Source organism: Scyliorhinus canicula, chromosome 18 (assembly GCF_902713615.1).
Source record: "Scyliorhinus canicula chromosome 18, sScyCan1.1, whole genome shotgun sequence".
Classification (NCBI taxonomy): Eukaryota; Metazoa; Chordata; class Chondrichthyes; order Carcharhiniformes; family Scyliorhinidae; genus Scyliorhinus; species Scyliorhinus canicula.
Window position 1 is genome coordinate 7,779,031 of NC_052163.1, and position 17,560 is coordinate 7,796,590.

The 17,560-nt window shown below is 46.8% G+C and overlaps 2 protein-coding genes across 12 annotated transcripts in view; both read right to left on the reverse strand.

Annotated features, from left to right (window-relative positions):
* The window catches only part of cep112 (centrosomal protein 112), a 698,524-nt gene that overhangs the window by 77,885 nt on the left and 603,079 nt on the right, over window positions 1-17,560 (reverse strand). For 8 of the 11 annotated variants that reach the window (XR_005457964.1, XM_038777029.1, XM_038777031.1 and 5 more), the window contains one exon: window positions 13,492-13,581. Coding sequence is in view for 7 of the 11 variants with exons in the window: in XM_038777029.1 (XP_038632957.1) it covers window positions 13,492-13,581 (90 nt within the window). In the remaining 4 variants the exon portion in view is untranslated. Of the gene's footprint in view, window positions 1-448; window positions 600-3,269; window positions 3,325-13,491; window positions 13,582-17,560 lie in introns of all 11 variants that reach the window. The other 3 variants (XR_005457965.1, XR_005457966.1, XR_005457967.1) reach the window with 3 other exon arrangements.
* On the reverse strand, window positions 5,411-6,008 carry LOC119953141 (60S ribosomal protein L37a-like). The gene is given in 1 exon segment (XM_038777037.1): window positions 5,411-6,008. A coding segment is annotated over 1 exon segment (276 nt). The 5' UTR covers window positions 5,687-6,008.

Sequence of the window (17,560 nt, forward strand, 5' to 3'; positions counted from 1 at the left end):
CAGGATCTTAAGCCAATTAATAAAATGTTTCCTCCACCATGTGAAACAAGCCATGCCTGAATCTGATTGCCCCACCCTGGGGGTCAGCAGTCAACTCAGCAGTGCATAGAAATGGATTCTCTTTTTTCTCTCTTTTTAAATAAATTTAGAGTACCCAATTCTTTTTTTTTCCCAATTAAGGGGCAATTTAGTGTGGCCAATGCACCTACCCTGCATATCTTTGGGGTGTTGGGGTGAGACCAAGGCAGACACGGGGAGAATGTGCAAATTCCATGCGGACATTGACCCGGAGCCGGGATCGAACCTGTGTTCTCGGCGCCGTGAGGTAGCAGTGCTAACCACTGCACCACGTGCCTGCCGATATAAACGGATTCTCAGCACTCAACTTTCATTCAAGGTTGACGGCAGCTGGAAGACCTGAACACAGATTTTCGGAGGGGGCCCTCACCAGACGTCTGGATGCCGTGGAGGAGAGGCAGGCCACAATATAACCGAGTGTCAGCAGGAGGCAACTGTACAATGTCACCAGTTCCGCCGAGGATGTGTTGGCAGCAGATTGTAAGTGCCAACAGCATGACCAGGAAGATGGTGGATCAATGCTGCAAAAAAAAAAAATGAATGCCCTGTGAGCTACAAGGGTGAGTGCCCTCTGTTTCCTCCTGGTATTTGCCCCTTCCGTCAACCCTTATATGTTACTGTTAACCCAAATGCTGTCACCCTCCAACACCTGACCTCTCAGCATCATACTCAACATTCCCCCCGCCCCACTCAGCAAGGCCGATTGGAGGAGTCCGAAAGCCTTCAGTTGCAGGAGGTGTTGCCAGCATTGCATGGCACACAGGCCAACTCTGCAAGGCTGGCGACAGCAGTGAAAACCCTGGGGCAAAATGTCAGAGCCATGGCTCAGTCTCTGAGGAACGTGGCTGAGCGTCTCGAGGGCATGGTCCTGACGTCCATTGCTGAGGGGCTCCAGAGCTTGGACCAAACACAGAGGTCCATTGCGAAGAGCTTCAACACCATGGGGCTCGGGCTGGTTTAGCACAATGGGCTAAACAGCTGGCTGCAATAATACAGGGCTTTGGTGGGACCACACCTGTGTACAGTGTGGCCTCCTAACTGAAAGAAAGATATACTTATGTACTTGTCTTAGAGGAGCTGCATTAAATGTTAAAGACGTATTCCTGGTGAGACGGAGCAGAATGCACCTCTATTCTCTAGAGTTCATAGAAATTAAACATGGTCTAATTCTCATGGAAAATAAATTCTGAAAGCTTTCTTTACAGGGTAGATGCTGAGAGGCTGGAGAATCTAGAAATAGGGGTGATAATCTGAGGATAAGGGTTTGGTTATTACATGGGCCTCACGGTAGCATGGTGGTTAGCATCAATGCTTCACAGGTCCAGGGTCCCAGGTTCGATTCCCGGCTGGGTCACTGTCTGTGCGGAGTCTGCACGTCCTCCCCGTGTGTGCATGGGTTTCCTCCGGGTGCTCCGGTTTCCTCCCACAGTCCAAAGATGTGCGGGTTAGGTGGATTGGCCATGCTAAATTGCCCGTAGTGTAAGGTTAATGGGGGGATTGTTGGGTTACGGGTATACGGGTTACGTGGGTTTAAGTAGGGTGATCATTGCTCGGCACAACATCGAGGGCCGAAGGGCCTGTTCTGTGCTGTACTGTTCTATGTATAACTACTGAAATGAGGAAACTTTCTTCAAACAGAAAGTTGGGAATCTTCAGAATTCTCTCCCTGAAAGAACTCTGGATGTTTGGCCATTGAAGATATTCAAGACTGAAAATGCTTGGGCATTAAGGGATTTTGGGATAGAGCAAGAAAGTGGAGTTGATGTAGAAATTCAGCCATTATCTTTCTGAATGGAATACTCCTGTTTAATTTCTTATGCTCTCAACATATTCACATGATGTTAGACCAAAAGAGGGTAACTGCTGTGTCACTGAGCCGCCAGGAAAGTCAATTCTGATTGTCTGAGACATTGCCAAGGAGAAAGCAATGGGGAACTGTAAGCGCTTCAATAATTCAAAAAAAGGTGTAAGGCTTGGACATATTCCTTTTGTTTGCAGAGAACGGGTCCCTAGGTATGAATGTAAGCGTATTTGTGGGTGCGGGGATTGGCCACATCGTTTAAATTCTGAAGTGGTGAATCAAGTTTCTGATACTGGTGAAAATTGGTCCAGATCGATGTTATTGTAATACTAGCTGGTGCAGAGAATCGAGAGCACGCAATTAGATTCATAATTATTCATATGCAGCTCTGGTCTTGAACTGGAAGAGAGCCAATGGGGCGCAATTCAGACAACAGATGCAATTTTAAGGGATGTGGCCACATTAAGGTGAGTGGCTACAAAATGCTGGAGGAGGAAATGTCTGTGGAAACCTTTGGAAAAGATCTGTTGTGGTACAACGTTTTGCAAGGCTGAAAAAGGAGAGGGGCAAAGAAGTGCGTGGCAAAAAAGGAAGCACATGTAAACACAATGTAGAGGGATTTTAACTGGAATGTGACAGAACAGCCCAGTATCTCAAATGGTTCCATAGGTTGTCACATCAGCAGTGAGGAAGTGACTGCTTTCTGCCATCTGTTGTAAGGATACCTGCGTGCACTACCAGTGGCAATAGTGAAATAGTGAGCAATGTAAGCTATCTTTAGGTTTTTTGTTATCATGTTTGAACTTTTAATCGAGACTTGATTGCTTCTCAATTTTTGACACAATAATGAGTTTTTAAAAGTGTAGTGTTGATGGTGAGGCCACCTTGTGGTCTATGTGCAGGATGTGGTCTCAAATTAAGCAAACTGCTGGCCCCTCTAAACTGAGATTTCACCTCTGTGTTCTTCTTCGGACAGAAAGGAGAACCATGTGTATTTATTCACCGTGACTGGGAGTGGATTGCAGAATCCAGTAACCGGGCAGGATACTGAGCAACTGCAGAAAATGGCACCGTCGCAGTCAAAATTGCCTGTTGATGCTATTTGCCGAGACTCACAAATAAAGAATGACAACTTGGGCAAGGTATGATAGAGCCCTACTTGTAACCGTGAAACCGTGACCCACTGGAAACCCTAAAGGACTCCACAATCCATGAAGCATAATCATCGTAATGCCGGAGCCAATGTGTGCACAGCAAGATCCCACAAAAACAATGTGATAGTGATCAGGTAATCTGTTTACGTGAGGTGTGTTGTGAGATAAATATTGGCAAGGACAACGGGAGAACTTCTCTGATCTTTGAAACTGAGCCACGGATCTTTTACATTTACCTGAGAGGGTAGACGGAGCCTCGGTTTAATGGCTCATAGGAAAGATGGATTGGTGCTTCATGAAAGCAGGGGAGAAATTGGAACAAAGATCAATAGCACATTGCATCAATTGGAATTCAGTTACACACACAATCCAAGTACTGGATGATTACCAATTGCACACTTACTCAGAACAGTTTTTTCTTTCAGAATGGCTTGTGATTAGTTCATCTGAAATGTTTCCCAGTGCAGATGCCTGTGCAAGGCTGGAGTCATAACACCATGATTTAGCATAATCAAGGCTGTGCACATAATAATTATGAGCCATTTTCTGTGTTTGTTCTTAAAACATCAAAAATAGCATGGATTCCTGGAGCTGGGCTGTTGGGAAATTTAAAAATACACTGGAGAGCCCTATTCAGTCAATCTCTTTTTATTATTATTTTGTAAAATTTGGCTTAATGTTGCATTTTAAAATGTTTGTAATTATGCACGTCTTTAAAAAGCCACGTTCCCAGACACCTCAGCATTGCTGTGTTATTAATCTCTCTGAACCCTCTGGTTACATTCTGCTGTCAATTCCACACCTAAACTTTCCTGTGATTTGGTTTGCTAGAAACCACATCTAAAAGCTCCTTGGTTCTCTGGCTCATACTTCTGAATCTGTTTTTTGTTGTCCTGATTTCTCACCTGGAAGGCCCTTTCTCTTTGTTGTTATGCACTGAGAGATTACGCTCAATTCAGAATGGTGCTGAGATGGCAACAAAAAGAGCCCTAGACAATGCCGCTGAGCACATTAGTTCCCTGCCTTAGATGTTATTCCTGTGACGAAAGGATTCCTCAGCTCACGTGATGCCACTGACTATAAACACACTGCAAGAGACAAAAGTCTTCTGTGGGGAGAAATTTTGATGGAAATATGTGTTCATCAAGGTGAAAAAAATTAGTGTTTGGAACACAATGTTCTCTCAGTCTTGCCACCAGTATTTTTAGGTCAGGCAGAGCATAGATTAAGAACAGAATAAAACTACCAGATCGGAATATAACACAGGTTAAATTTAGAACCAAGCTTCTTCCAATTAGAGCTTCCTTTTTCTTTTCATTTTTTCCCTTCACTTTTGGAATGTGACCATCGCTGGCTAGGCCAGATTTGTTGTTCATCCTGAATTGCCCTTGAGCAGGTGGCTGTAAACCGCCTTTTTGAACTACTGCAGCCGATGTGGTGTATGGACCTGTTACGGAGGGAATTGCAGAGTTCTGACCCAACAACACTGTGGCGGGGTGGCACGATGGCACAGTAGTTAGCACTGCCGTTTCACAGCGCCAGGGACCCGGATTCGATTCTGGCCTTGGGTGACTGTCTGTGTGGAGTTTGCACGTTCTCCCAGTGTCTGCGTGAGTTTCCACCCACAGTCCAAATCTGTGCGGGTTAGGTGGATTGGCCATGCTAAATTGCCCCTTAGTGTCCAAGGATGTGCAGTCTAGTTTATGAAGTTTTGGGTGTAGGGCAGGGTGGATGGGGCGTAGACCTGGGCGGAGTGCCCTGTCAGAGAGTGGGTGCAGATTTGATGGACTGAATGGCTTCCTTCTGCACTGTAGGGATTCTATGAATCTATAACAGTGCAAGTACGGCGATATATTTCCCAGTCAGGATAGGGCCATAATATGCAGATGGTGGCATTCCTTGTCCTTCTAGGTGACAAAGGTTGTGGGCTTGGATGATTCCACCTTGGTGAATGCTGCAGTGCATCTTGTAGATGATGTATATTGCAATCACCGTGTGCTGATGGTCGAGGGAGTGAATGCTAAAGGTGGTGCATGGATTGCCGATCAAGTGGGCTGCATTATTCTGGATGGTTTTGACCTTCTAGAGCATTGTTGGAGTTGCACTCATCCAGGCAAGTGGAGAGTGTTCCATTACACTCCTGACTTGTGCCTTGTCGATGGCAGACAGGCTTTGGGGAGTCAGGAGTTGAGTTACTCACTGTAGAATTCCTTGTCTTTGACCTGCCTTGGTAGCCACAACATTTATATGGTTGGTCCAGTTTAGCCTCTGGAAAATGGGAGGCCCCAGATGTCACTTTTGTTTTTGCCTTTAACATTTAATTAACAAATTTGCAGATACATAAACCTCTGGAAGGAGTAGATTACACAGCGAGTGCTCACTGATCCTTCAGCTCCCGCAGACGGTGAATTTCAGATTTTATTGTAATGGCTGAAGTGTTGTAGGCCTAAGCTCCTCCAGCCACTGTTTTTCAGCAAGATCCAAAATGACAGATAGTGACTGCTCTGAGCTTCATCTTTATCTTCTTACAGAAGGAGCAGGTGTAGTTTGTGTGCTGACTGATCTTGATCTTCTTCACCATTTTGCAGAGAGAAGCTTCGTACAGGGTCCCGTATTTCCAGACAATTCTCACCTTTTTGGTGCGTTTTGCCATCTTGGTGGCTGGAGCAGAGAGGGCCCAGATGTCACTTTTAAGAGTATCTCTGCCTGCAGTACTGTGATGTTCCCATTTATCAGGCACTGTCCTCTGGCCTCCTGGAGATTGCTAATTTAGTGTTGAGTGGCTTTGAGGAATGGTTTTCTGCTGTATACCTTGATCTCTTATATCCACCAGGAAGGCTTTGACCTTTGTGGACTGGATTTAAACTAAATCTCAGGAGTGAAACGACAGTAGCTTTAGGCCCTAAAAAGTGTCCAATCACCTCAACTTACCCTGAAAGAGAAAGTATTTCAAAAATTTGAACAACAGGTGAAGCTAGCTGCTATTATGTGGGGGCAATACGAGTGGTGTTCACCGCTAACAGGATTCTGACGTCAGGCCAAAAAGGATTCTGCCTTTCACACAAATGAGTAATGTGGTATATGGATTTCAGTGCTACTGTGATGCTAGCTCAAACAAAATCTCACGTTCACATGTCCGTCCTTGGCCTGCTGCAATGTTCCGGTGATGCCCAGCACAAACTGGAGGAACAGCACCTCATCTTCCGAGTCGGCTGTTACAGCCTTCCGGACTGAACACTGAGTTTAACAACTTCAGAACTCTCTCCTCCACCTTCATCCCATTTTTATTTCTATCAATTTATTTTCATTTCTTTGATTGATCTGTTTTTCTCTCACCATTGTTCTCCCGCCCCCCCACTCCACTTGGGCCAACTGTTCCGAGTTGCCCTTTGACACACTGATCACCTTTATTCTGCCATTCACACATTCTAATCGCTTTATGTGACAGTATCAGCACCCTTCTTAGCCTTTTTAAAAAATAAATTTGGAGTATCCAATTCATTTTTCCCAATTAAGAGGCAATTTAGCGTGGCCAATCCACCTACCCTGCATATCTTTGAGTTGTGAGGGCGAAACCATGCAAACACGGGGAGAATGTGCAAACTCCACACGGACAGTGACCTGAGCCAGGATCAAAACTGAGACCTCAGCGCCGTGAGGTAGCAGTGCTAACGGCTACGCCACCGTGCTGCCCTCTTCTTCGCCTTAATCACCCCATTTACATTCTCTTGTCTTATGTTCTCGGCATCTTTGTCAATCTCAACCTATTGGTGGCCCCCTAACCAGCCCCATCACTCCAACCCCCCCACTACAGTATAAATCTGACCCCATTTCCAGTTCTCGCTAGTTATCCAGACTCGAAACGTTAGCTCCCTTTTCTCTCCACAGATGCTGTCTGACCTGCTGAGGTTGTCCAGTACTTTCTGTTTTTGTTAAAAAAAATATTGGCAGATAAAATCAAAGAAAATTCTAGTATGCTTCTAATCACTACATTACAGAAGGACATAATTGCTTTGGAGAGAGAGCTGAGGAGAGTCACAAGAATGGTGCCAAGGCCTGAAAACTGCAGCTATGAGGAGAGTTTGGATAGACTAAAGTTGTTTCTCTTAGAACAGAGGAGGTTAAGGGGTAACCTAATTGACGTGTTCACAATTATGAGGTACCTAGATGGGGTTTCCCCTAGCTGAGGGGACATAGATTTAAGGTGATTAGTAGAAAAATTAGAGGATGCATAGGAAAAGCCTTTTCACCCAAAGAGTGATGGACATCTGGAATTCACTGCCTAAGTTGGTGGTTGAGTCTGAAATGTTCAACTAATTGAAAAGGTACCTGGATCTGCATCTGAAGTGTTGTAACCGGCAAGGCTGCTGCCCAGGTGCTGGAAAGAGGGATTAAAATGAGCAGCTGGTTTCTTTATTCTCTTCTTTGGCCGGTGCAGACACTTTAGGCTGAATGGCCTCTTTCTGCACCGTAAACATTCCATGGTTCTATGTAGCCCATACCTCCTAAAGACTGGTAGATCATTTCAAACAGAATGTCCCTTTCGTTGTTCGCAACAGACAAGCTACAGACCGTATCCAACCAACTGGGGCTTGCAAAACTTAATACAAAATGTCCAACATTAGATGTAACTCTGTGATTGGACAACATTTGCGAAATAATCCTCAGTGTGCTCACAATTACTCCAACAATCAATTTAAGATCATGTCAGTTAGGCTTGCAGTGTGGCTCATGTGTATGTAATGGAAGCTGCATATATTAATTCACAAGACTCTGTTCACAGGCACAGAGCACAGAAATAACATGTACACACATTGTGTCTTGCTCAGCTAAACAAAATAAATGACAGCTATTCGCCGGTTTATTTCTCAGGGCACGATGGCTAACCACTGAGCCATTGTGCAGCCCCTTGGGGCTAGTATATTGAAATGGATAGAAAACTGTTTGGTAGACAGGAAACAATGGGAATGAATGGCTATTTTTCCGAATAGCAGGCAGTGACTAATAGGGTACCGCAGGGTTTAATTATGGGACCCTAGGTATCCACAATATATATTAATGATTTAGATGAGGAAACTAAATGGAATATCTCCAAATTTGCAGGTGACAACAAGTTGGGTTGGAGGGTGAGCTGTGAGGAGGATGCAGAGATCCTTCAGTGTGATTTGGACAGGCTGAGTGAGTGGGAAACTGAAAGGCAGATGCAGTATGATGTGGATAAATAGAAGGTTATCCACTTTGGCTGCAAAAACAGGAAGGCACATTATTATATGAATGCTGTAAATTGAGAGAGGGGAATATTCAACGAGACTTAGGTCCTGGGACCGAGGACGTGGACCTAGTGTAGTTCACCACGTCTACTCTCGACCAAAGTCTGCCACTGTGCTGGTGACTGTGCTGCTGAGTATGCTGCAGGGGTCAGTCCTTGGACCTCAACTGTTTACAATTTATACAAATGATCTGCAAGCAGGGACAGAGTGTAACATAGCAAAATCTGTGGATGATACTAAAAGATGTGGGAAAGCAGGCAGTGAAGAGGAGGTAAAGATTTTACAGACAGATATAGATAGGCTAGGAGAATGGGCCAAAGTTTGGCAGATGAAGTTTAATGTAGATTAGTGTGAGGTTATCCATTTTGGCTGAAGAAATAGAAAGGCAAATTATTATCTAAATGGAAAGCACATTTCAGACGCGCCTGGGCAGAGGGATCTGGGGGCGCGATTCTCCCAAAACGGGAGAAATCGTAAGGCTGGCGTCAAACCCGGGCGGGTTTGACGCCAGCGCGCCCCTTCCCGACCGGGAACCGATTCTGGTCCCCGGTCGGGGCTAGCAGCCCGACGCCGCAAGCTCCGGCATCACGGGCTTAACGAATTTCGTTAAGCCCGCTTGCCCGAGTTAGCGCCGGCTGACGCGTCATATGACGTCAGCCGCGCATGCGCGGATTGGAAGACTCCAACCCGCGCATGCGCGGATGACGTCATCGCGTATTTGCGCGAAACCCGCGCATGCGCGGGCCGGGATGCCCCTCGGCCGCCCCGCGAATGGATACTGCGGGGCGGCGGAAGGACAAATAGTGCGTGGGCATCGGGCCCGCTGCCCGCGATCGGTGCCCACCGATCGCGGGCCCATGGCACCCTTGGCACGGCCGTGGTACTGCCGTGCTAATCGGTGCCATGGTTATAAAAAGCGAGTTGTTCCCGCTGTTTTTACGAACGGCCAGACCAGGTCTGTTTGCCGTTCGTAAAAACAGCGTAAAGGGCTGGGACTTCGGCCCATCGAACAGCTGTGAATCCCTGCCGGCCGTAAAAAAACAGCGGCAGCGATTCGTGTCGGGAGTTGGGCGGGGGGGGGAGAGAACAGCGGGAGGGCGGGAAAAATGTCGGGAAGGCCCTCCCGCTATTCTCCGATCCGTCGTGGGGGTCGGAGAATTTCGCCCTGGGTGTCTTTGTTCATGAATTGCTGAAAGTCGGTATCCACGTAATTCAGAAAGTAAATGGAATGTTAGCGTTTATTGCAAAAGGACTGGAGTATAAAAGTAGAGAAGTGTTGTTGTAATTGTATAGGGTGTTGGTGAGACCACATCTGGAATACAGTGTCCAGTTTTGGCCTCTTTATTTGAGGGGGGGCATTGGATCAGTTCAGAGGAGGTTCACCACATTGATTCCAGGGATGAAAGAGTTGGCGCATGAGGAGAGATGAAAAAATGTGGGCTTATACTCGCTGGAGTTTAGAAGGATGAGAGGGCATCTAATCGAGGTGTATAAAATACTAAATGGGATTAATAAAGTTAATGTTCACGGTGGCCTAGTGGTTAGCACAACCGCCTCACGGCGCTGAGGTCCCAGGTTCGATCCCGGCTCTGGGTCACTGCCCGTGTGGAGTTTGCACATTCTCCCCGTGTCTGCGTGGGTTTCGCCCCCACAACCCAAAAATGTGCAGAGTAGGTGGATTGGCCACACTAAATTGCCCCTTAATAGAAAAAATAATTGGGTAATCTAAATTTAAAATAAAAAAATAAAAAAAATAAAGTTAATGTAGACCAAATGTTCCCCCTTCTGAGCAATCTCGAACAAGAGGTCACGGATATAGGTTGAGAGGCGGTAGATTTAGAACTGGGAAAAGGAGGTAGTACTTCTCTCAGAGGGCAGTGAATTTGTGGAACTCACTGCCCCATAGTGCGGTGGAATGAGTCATTAAATGGTTTCAAGACGGAGATAGATATATTTCTGATTTTAAAATCAGGTTAAAGGGATGTGGGGAACAGGCAGGGAGATGGATTTGAGACCAGGAAGAGATCAGGCATGATCTGAATGAGTGGTGGAGCAGGCTAGAAGGGCTGAGTTGCCTACTGCTGCTCCTCATTCCTGTTACTATGTAAACCAGACTTTCTTAGCATTCACAAATATTGTACAAACGAGATAAACTAGGCCAATAAGCTTTTGTTTGGCAAGGGCATTAAGGGTATGGAGTAAGGAGTTGAGGTACAGATCTAATCTGAGATGGTTTTTTCAGCACAGTAATGATGTTGGGATACACTGTCACAGCTGCCAGCTTTTGCATCAGATGTTAATCTGAGGCCCCACCTGTCCTCTCAGGTGCATAGCTGGCTTTGAAAGCAGACCAAGGCAGGCCAGCAGTGTGGGTTCAATTCCCATTCCAGCCTCCCCGAACAGGCGCCGGAATGTGGCGACTAGGGGCTTTTCACCGTAACTTCATTGAAGCCTACTCGTGACAATAAGCATGCGATCCCCCCCCCCCCCCCTCCCCCACTGCCCCAACGTACCTCTGAGATGGTCGTCAAGCCACCTCTTAAGGGCAGGGCACCCCTGGGCCCGACCCTGGCACAGGAAACCTGGCACCCAGACACCTTGGCACCGTCAGCCTGGCACTCTGGCAGTGCCCCTGCCAGCCTAGAAATATCACCCAAGCACACAGGCAGTGTCAAGGTGGCACTTCCAGGGTATCCGGGTGCCAGCGGGTACTCGGGGGCCTCTGATGGCCTGGGAGATCTCCCCCAGATGCCGTTATGCCTGGTCCACAGCACCATGGTGAGGTCTCCCAGGTGCAAGCGTTCATTAGGGGCCTCAGGAGAATAGGGGACACCATATTTAAATGAGCCCAATGGCTCAGTTAAATATATTAATCTGGATCTTGCCCAGCGAGGGCGAGATCCTGATCGCGATGTCTCGCGTGATCTCGCAAGGCGTTTTGAGAGTTGCAAATCTCGCGAGAGGCTTCTCGGGATATTTGAAGGCCTCGTCATGTCACTGATTTGGCCACGACGTGGCCATTCGATCACGTCCATTAACTGGGTTTCTCACGCCATGGATGATGCTGGACATGCTTTATTTATCCAGCATTTTCTGTTTTTATTTATTTATTTGTTTATTTAATAAATTTAAAGTACCCAATTATATATTTTTTCCAAGTAAGGGGCAATTTAAGGTGGCCAATCCACCTAACCTGCACATCTTTGGGTTGTGAGGGTGAGACCCACGCAGACACGGGGAGAATGTGCAAACTCCACACGGACAGTGGCCCAGAGCCAGGATTCGAACCTGGGACCTCAGCGCCGCAGTCCCAGTGCTAACCACTGAGCCACATGTCGCCCTATTTTCTGTTTTTATTACTTATCTAGTCATTTATCTCTGTTGTTTTTTGTATCTTGCAATGCTTGAATTAACTGCCACATAGCCGAAGTTACAATAAGTGATTATACTTCAAAGAACTAATTGGCCAGAAAGTGCTTATGGATGTCCTAACATTGTGAAAGTTGCGATAAAAATGCACCTTCTAATTGAATAGCGAAACTGACTCAAGTGGCTTAGTGGCCTGTTCCTGTTCCTATGTCCCTTAACCTTTAACAATGAATACATGAAGAAAGTTACTTTAACAAGCTGCTTTTCCCAGTTCCTATCAATATCTGTAGAGAGAGATAGCTATTTGCACAGAAATAAATTGAGCACTTTTCTCTAAAGTCTAGGAAACAATGAAGGATTGGAGAAGGCTAAAGTTAGTCAGAATTACACCTTTACTGATAAGAAATACATTTTAAAGTCAGATTGGAGGGAGATTAATTATTTTTCCCTTCAATGGATATGGATTACACAGGTTGCACTGTGTAAAAACAGGCCATTCGGCCCAACAGGTCCATGCTGGTGTTTATGCTCCACTTGAACCTCCTATCACCTTTCATCATCTCAATCCCCCATTAATGCTTGTCTGGCTTCCTCTTAGATGTACCTGTGTTCTCTGTGGTAGTGAATTTCACATTCTGATCACTTTTTAGGTAAAGATGTTTTGTCTGAATTCCTTATTGGATTTCTTGGTGACCGACTTATACTGTATTGATGGCCTCTATCTCTGACTTCCCCACATGGGAAAACATTGTTTCTCGATCAAAACCTTTCATAACAGGGCAGCACGGTGGCCTATTGGTTAGCACAGCTGCCTCACGGCGCTGAGGTCCCAGGTTCGATCCCGGCTCTGGGTCACTGTCCGTGTGGAGTTTGCACATTCTCCCCGTGTCTGCGTGGGTTTCGCCCCACAACCCAAAACATTTGCAGAGTAGGTGGATTGGCCACACTAAATTGCCGCTTAATTGGAAAAAATAATTGGGTAATCTAAAATTTAAAAAAAAAAAGAAAAAAAAAACCTTTCATAACTTTAAAGACCATTTTCAAAATGTGGTTCCTCCTCAGTCTTCATTTCTCCAAGAGAAGTGAAAAGACACCCAGCCTGTCAACCTTCCCCTAATATGTATACCCATGCATTTCTGGTATCATCCTTGTTAATCTTCTCAGTGCCTCTATATCCTTTTATAAAATGGTGACTAGACCTGCATGCAGTTCTCTAAGTGTGCTCTAACCAAGGTTTAATGCAGGTTTAGCAATAACCTCCCTAATGGTCAATTCTATTGATGGTCCCAATTTAAATTAATTTGGAAAATCTCAAATTCCGAGTCGTGAGAATCTGCTAACATATAATTATTGGTATTAAAATTAGCCATCTCCTTCGGAGAGGCCACACAGATAATTGGTGCGGGTAATGGAAATGTAACACTGCAAGCAGAGGGTGCTCTTCTGAAATTGTCATTAGGCACATTGGTGAAGCTTTACCCTGCATCTGACCTGTGATTTTCTTTCTGCTGCATTAGGTGGAAATGTTTCTTTCCTCAGTAATGGCATCCAACAGACTGATGAATACAGTCCATAGACATTGCGATGCATTACTGCAACCAACTGAAGCATCAATCATAGAATTATACAGTACAGAAGGAGTCACTTGGTATCCAATTAGTTCCATTCTCTTGATTTTCCCCATAACCCTTTTTAAGTATTTATCTAATTCCCCTTTGAAAGTTATTATTGAATCTCTTTCCGTAGCCCTGTTTTTTTTTGTTCGTGTATCAACCTTCACCCATTAAATATTGGACCACTTTTGCCTCCTGTTTGTTACCTGTTCCTGAGTCTCCAGCTCCTTGTTTTGTATCTCCTTTTCTAATGCCTGGATCTGGTTGTGATAGCTTTCTGCGTCATTCTCCAGAGCCTAAATGATAAATCAGCAAAGAGAAAAAAAGTAATTTGGGTCACTAAATTGACACTTCAACCTTTAAAAAGACCAATATGATGTCAACGGACTTGTTTAAAGGAAGATATATTCACCATGTGATTCTCTAATCCTCCTACAGTTTGAAGGTTTGTCTGCGAACTGACTTTCTGTAGAAAGCTCTCTTCAAGCTGCCATTGAAGGCACAGATCCTAAAAGACTCTCAAGGCACTCTAACCCCATTCATTTCACCAACAGAGGCGTCTACACAAAATCTCTGCATCTAGCCTGCCCATAACCAGTAACTTTTACACTAGCAACACGGAAGAAGCACAGTGAGACATCAGAAAGTCCAAACATAACCCACATTATAATATTCAGATTTACAAGACAAAGAAATAGAGCCAATGACCTCCTTCTGAAGTGTGGTCACGGATGTAGAAAACATTTTATACACGGTAAGTTCCCACAAACAGCAATGAAATAAATGATCCGATCATCTGCTTCAGTGATGTTGGATGGAGGATAAACAATCTCCAACATCCCAGTAGAATGCCCCTGCTCTTCTTCAAACTGTACCATTATCTTCTGTCACTCAGTTGAGTGGTTAGATAGGCTAGTATCTCTGACAGGACAGTATTCCCTTTGCATTTCACTGGAGTTTCAGCCAGGATTATGAGCTGCGGTGGGATTTGAAACCACACCTTTGAGCCCACAGCCTCCTAATCCCACTGCCCTGCAAGTCTTATCCACCCACCCTCCCACACCTTTAGTGGCCTCACCATTTTCCCATCATCTACTTCCTGCAACAAGGCCGACATTTTCTGCTCTTAAAATGAATGAACAGAAACATCAGGAGAGTGCATGTCAGGAGGGTAGAAGGAATAAAGTTTGTTCACTAATAGTGAGGGGCAGAATTATCAGACTTCCCGCAGGGTCGGGGAATCGCCCGGGGCCGGCGTAAATCCCGTCCCCGCTGTGGCCGGAATTCTCTGCCACCCGGGAATTGGCGGGAGCGGGAATCACGCCCCGCCGATCGGCGTGCCCTCTGCGGCGATTCTCCGGCCCGCAATGGGCCGAAGTCCCGCCGTTGACATGCCAATCCCGCCGATGTGGTTTAAATCACCTCTGTGCCGGTGGGATTGGTGGCGCGAGCGGGCCCCCGGGGTCTTGGGGGGGGGGGACGCGGGGCAATTGGACCCCGGGGGGTGCTCCCATGGTGGCCTGGCCCGCGATCGGGGCCCACCGATCGGCGGGCGGGCCAGTGCCGTGGAGCACTCTTTTTCTTCCGCCGCTGCCATGGCCTCCACCATGGCAGAGGCGGAAGAGAATCCCTCTACCCCGCATGCGCCGATGGTGACGTCAGCGGTCGCTGACGCTCCGGCGTATGCGCGAACCGGCGAAGGCCTTTCGGCTAGCTCCGACGCCGGGCGGCGTAGCGCCAAAGGCCGTTGTTTTGGCGCCGGCCGGCGTTGCGGAAACCACAATTATGTTGTTTACACAGTTTTCAAGTTTTTATGTATAAAATGGAATACCTTGGGACGGCACGGTGGTCCAGTGGTTAGCACTGCTGCCTCACGGCGCCGAGGTCTTGGGTTTGATCCCTGCTCCGGGTCACTGCCCTGTGAGTTTGCACATTCTCCCCAAGGTCTGCGTGGGTCTCACCCCCACAACCCAAAAAATAGTGCTGGGTGCGTGGGTTGGCCACGCTAAATTGAAAAGTAAGAATTGGGTACTCTAAGTTCATATTTAAAAAACAAAACAAGTAAATAAATAAAATGGAATTCCAAAATGATTCAGGGAAGATGTTTTAAACCAAATTCCCAGCAGCAATAAGTAGCAACCAATTAATTTTAAACAATTGGTTTTATTTTCTAATTGCCAACAATGAACCATGATTCCTGGGGCTGGATTCTCCAAAAATGGGGCTATGTCCACACGCCGACTTAAAAACGCTGGCGTTTTACTCCCCAGTTTCCTGCCAAAAATAAAGAGCGATTGACTTACGTGCAGGGGGGACCCGGGGAGCTTTGCGCAGCTTTGGCTGAGGATACGGGACCCCCCACTTCCGGCTCTGAGTTCACGCATGCGCATGGCAGCGGCCTCTAGCGGCCGTGCCGATCGCCATGGCGGACTCGGACCATCACGAAGAAGCAAGGTCCTCCCCGATCGGCCTTGCGCCCCTGCATCGGACCGTCCAGATCGCTGCCCGGGCCACCTATAAGGCCCTCCCAGGTGCTCGATTCCCCCACCCCCCACCAGGGTGGCCGCGGACTGAGTCCACAGCCGCCGCGCGAGAGTCCCGACCAGCCATACGCGGTTAGAACCACGTCGTCGGGAAATCTGCCGGTCGGGAGCGGAGTATCGTTGGTAGGGCCTCTAGCATGATTCACGGATAAGCGATTCTTGGGGGCCCAGAGAATCGCCGGGCGCGATACGGTCGTGAACGTCGATTCTCCGCCCCCGGCCCAAACACGATTTCGGTGCGGGTCTGCGGAGAATCCAGCCCCAGGCATCTGTTCACAGATATTGCCTGATGTGAATAAATTTAAATAAATGCCAGGCATGTCACAAAGAAGCCTTGGCAAATTCAATCTGCAGTTTCTTTCAAAATTTCTTGTGCAAAAAGAATCAAGAAACTGTCTGATTTTCTCAGAATGGGAGGTTATTCTTCCACAGATTGCAAGCTGGGAAATGCTGCAAACCACATGTTCTCTTCAAGGCACAAGTCGGAAGTCTGATGGAATGCACTTCACTGGCCTGGACCAGTGCAGCTGTGACAACACTCAAAGACCTCGACACCATCCAGGTCAAATCAACCCTCCTGTTTGGCACCCCATATATCACCGTAAATATTCACTCCCTCCAATGGCTTGGGAGAGGGTTGTGTACATGGTGCTAAGCTCAGGGGCCTGTGCCAGTAAAAAAGTGTGTGACAGTAAGTGTGAGAATGAGTAATTATGGGAGTGAGTGTGAGAGTCAATGAATGTGAGAGGGAGAGTGAGCGTAAGAATGTGAGAGTGAAGGTGTGAGTGTGAGAGAGTGAATGAGAAAGAGAACCCTGAGAGACTGATAGTGAGCCATGTACATGCACAGATTTGTGCAAGTATACCCACACATACTGCGACCTCCCCATACTGGGCTGGGACAGGAGGAAAACCTCGGCTGAAAGACAACCCACTTCCGAACCCAACGTTTGTATGAATTCCGTTGAGGCCAGTATGTGTACCACCAGACGTGAACACAGGGTCAGTGTTAATTCAACTCAACTCCTTAACGTGGCCCTTGGTCCCTCCCCTTTCCCATGTGACCAAAAATTGGGGTCTCATCTGTTTGTAGGCCTGAAGTGTTGGCTCTGTTTCTCTCTCTTTTCGGACGCTGCCTGGCCTGCTGAGTATATTTCCAGTATTTTTGTTTGTATTCCAGTTTTCCAGCATCTGTAGACTTTGTTCTCCTATTTTCTGCTTCATGTTGGGCATTTGTAACTGTAGTTAGTTTCAATTTAAAGGGAGAAAATATTTATCACTTAATCAAAAGTATAATTTAACAAGCCCTCTTGTGTGGATAGAAATAAATCAGTTTGACCCACTGTGACTACGGCTCCCACTTCTGGGTGCCCGAAGGATACGAGTGGGAGGGTTAAGAGGGGGGGGGGGATGAGGAGCCTGGAAACATATGCAGCACCAGACTCCATGATTTCTCTCCTTGGCCTTGGTGTCCCCTCACCACAGATGCACAGTGGAGGCCGACAAGATGCACTGCAGCAACTCGCTAAGGTTCCTTCCATAGAATCCGCACACTGCAGAAGGAGGCGATTTGGCCTATCAAGTCTCCAACAACCCTCTGAAAGAGCATCCTATCTAGGCCCACTTCCCCACCCTATCCCCGTAACCTGTACATCTTTGGACACTAAGGGGAAATTTTAGCATGGTCAATCCACCTAACCAGCACATCTTTGGACTGTGGGAAGAAACCGGAG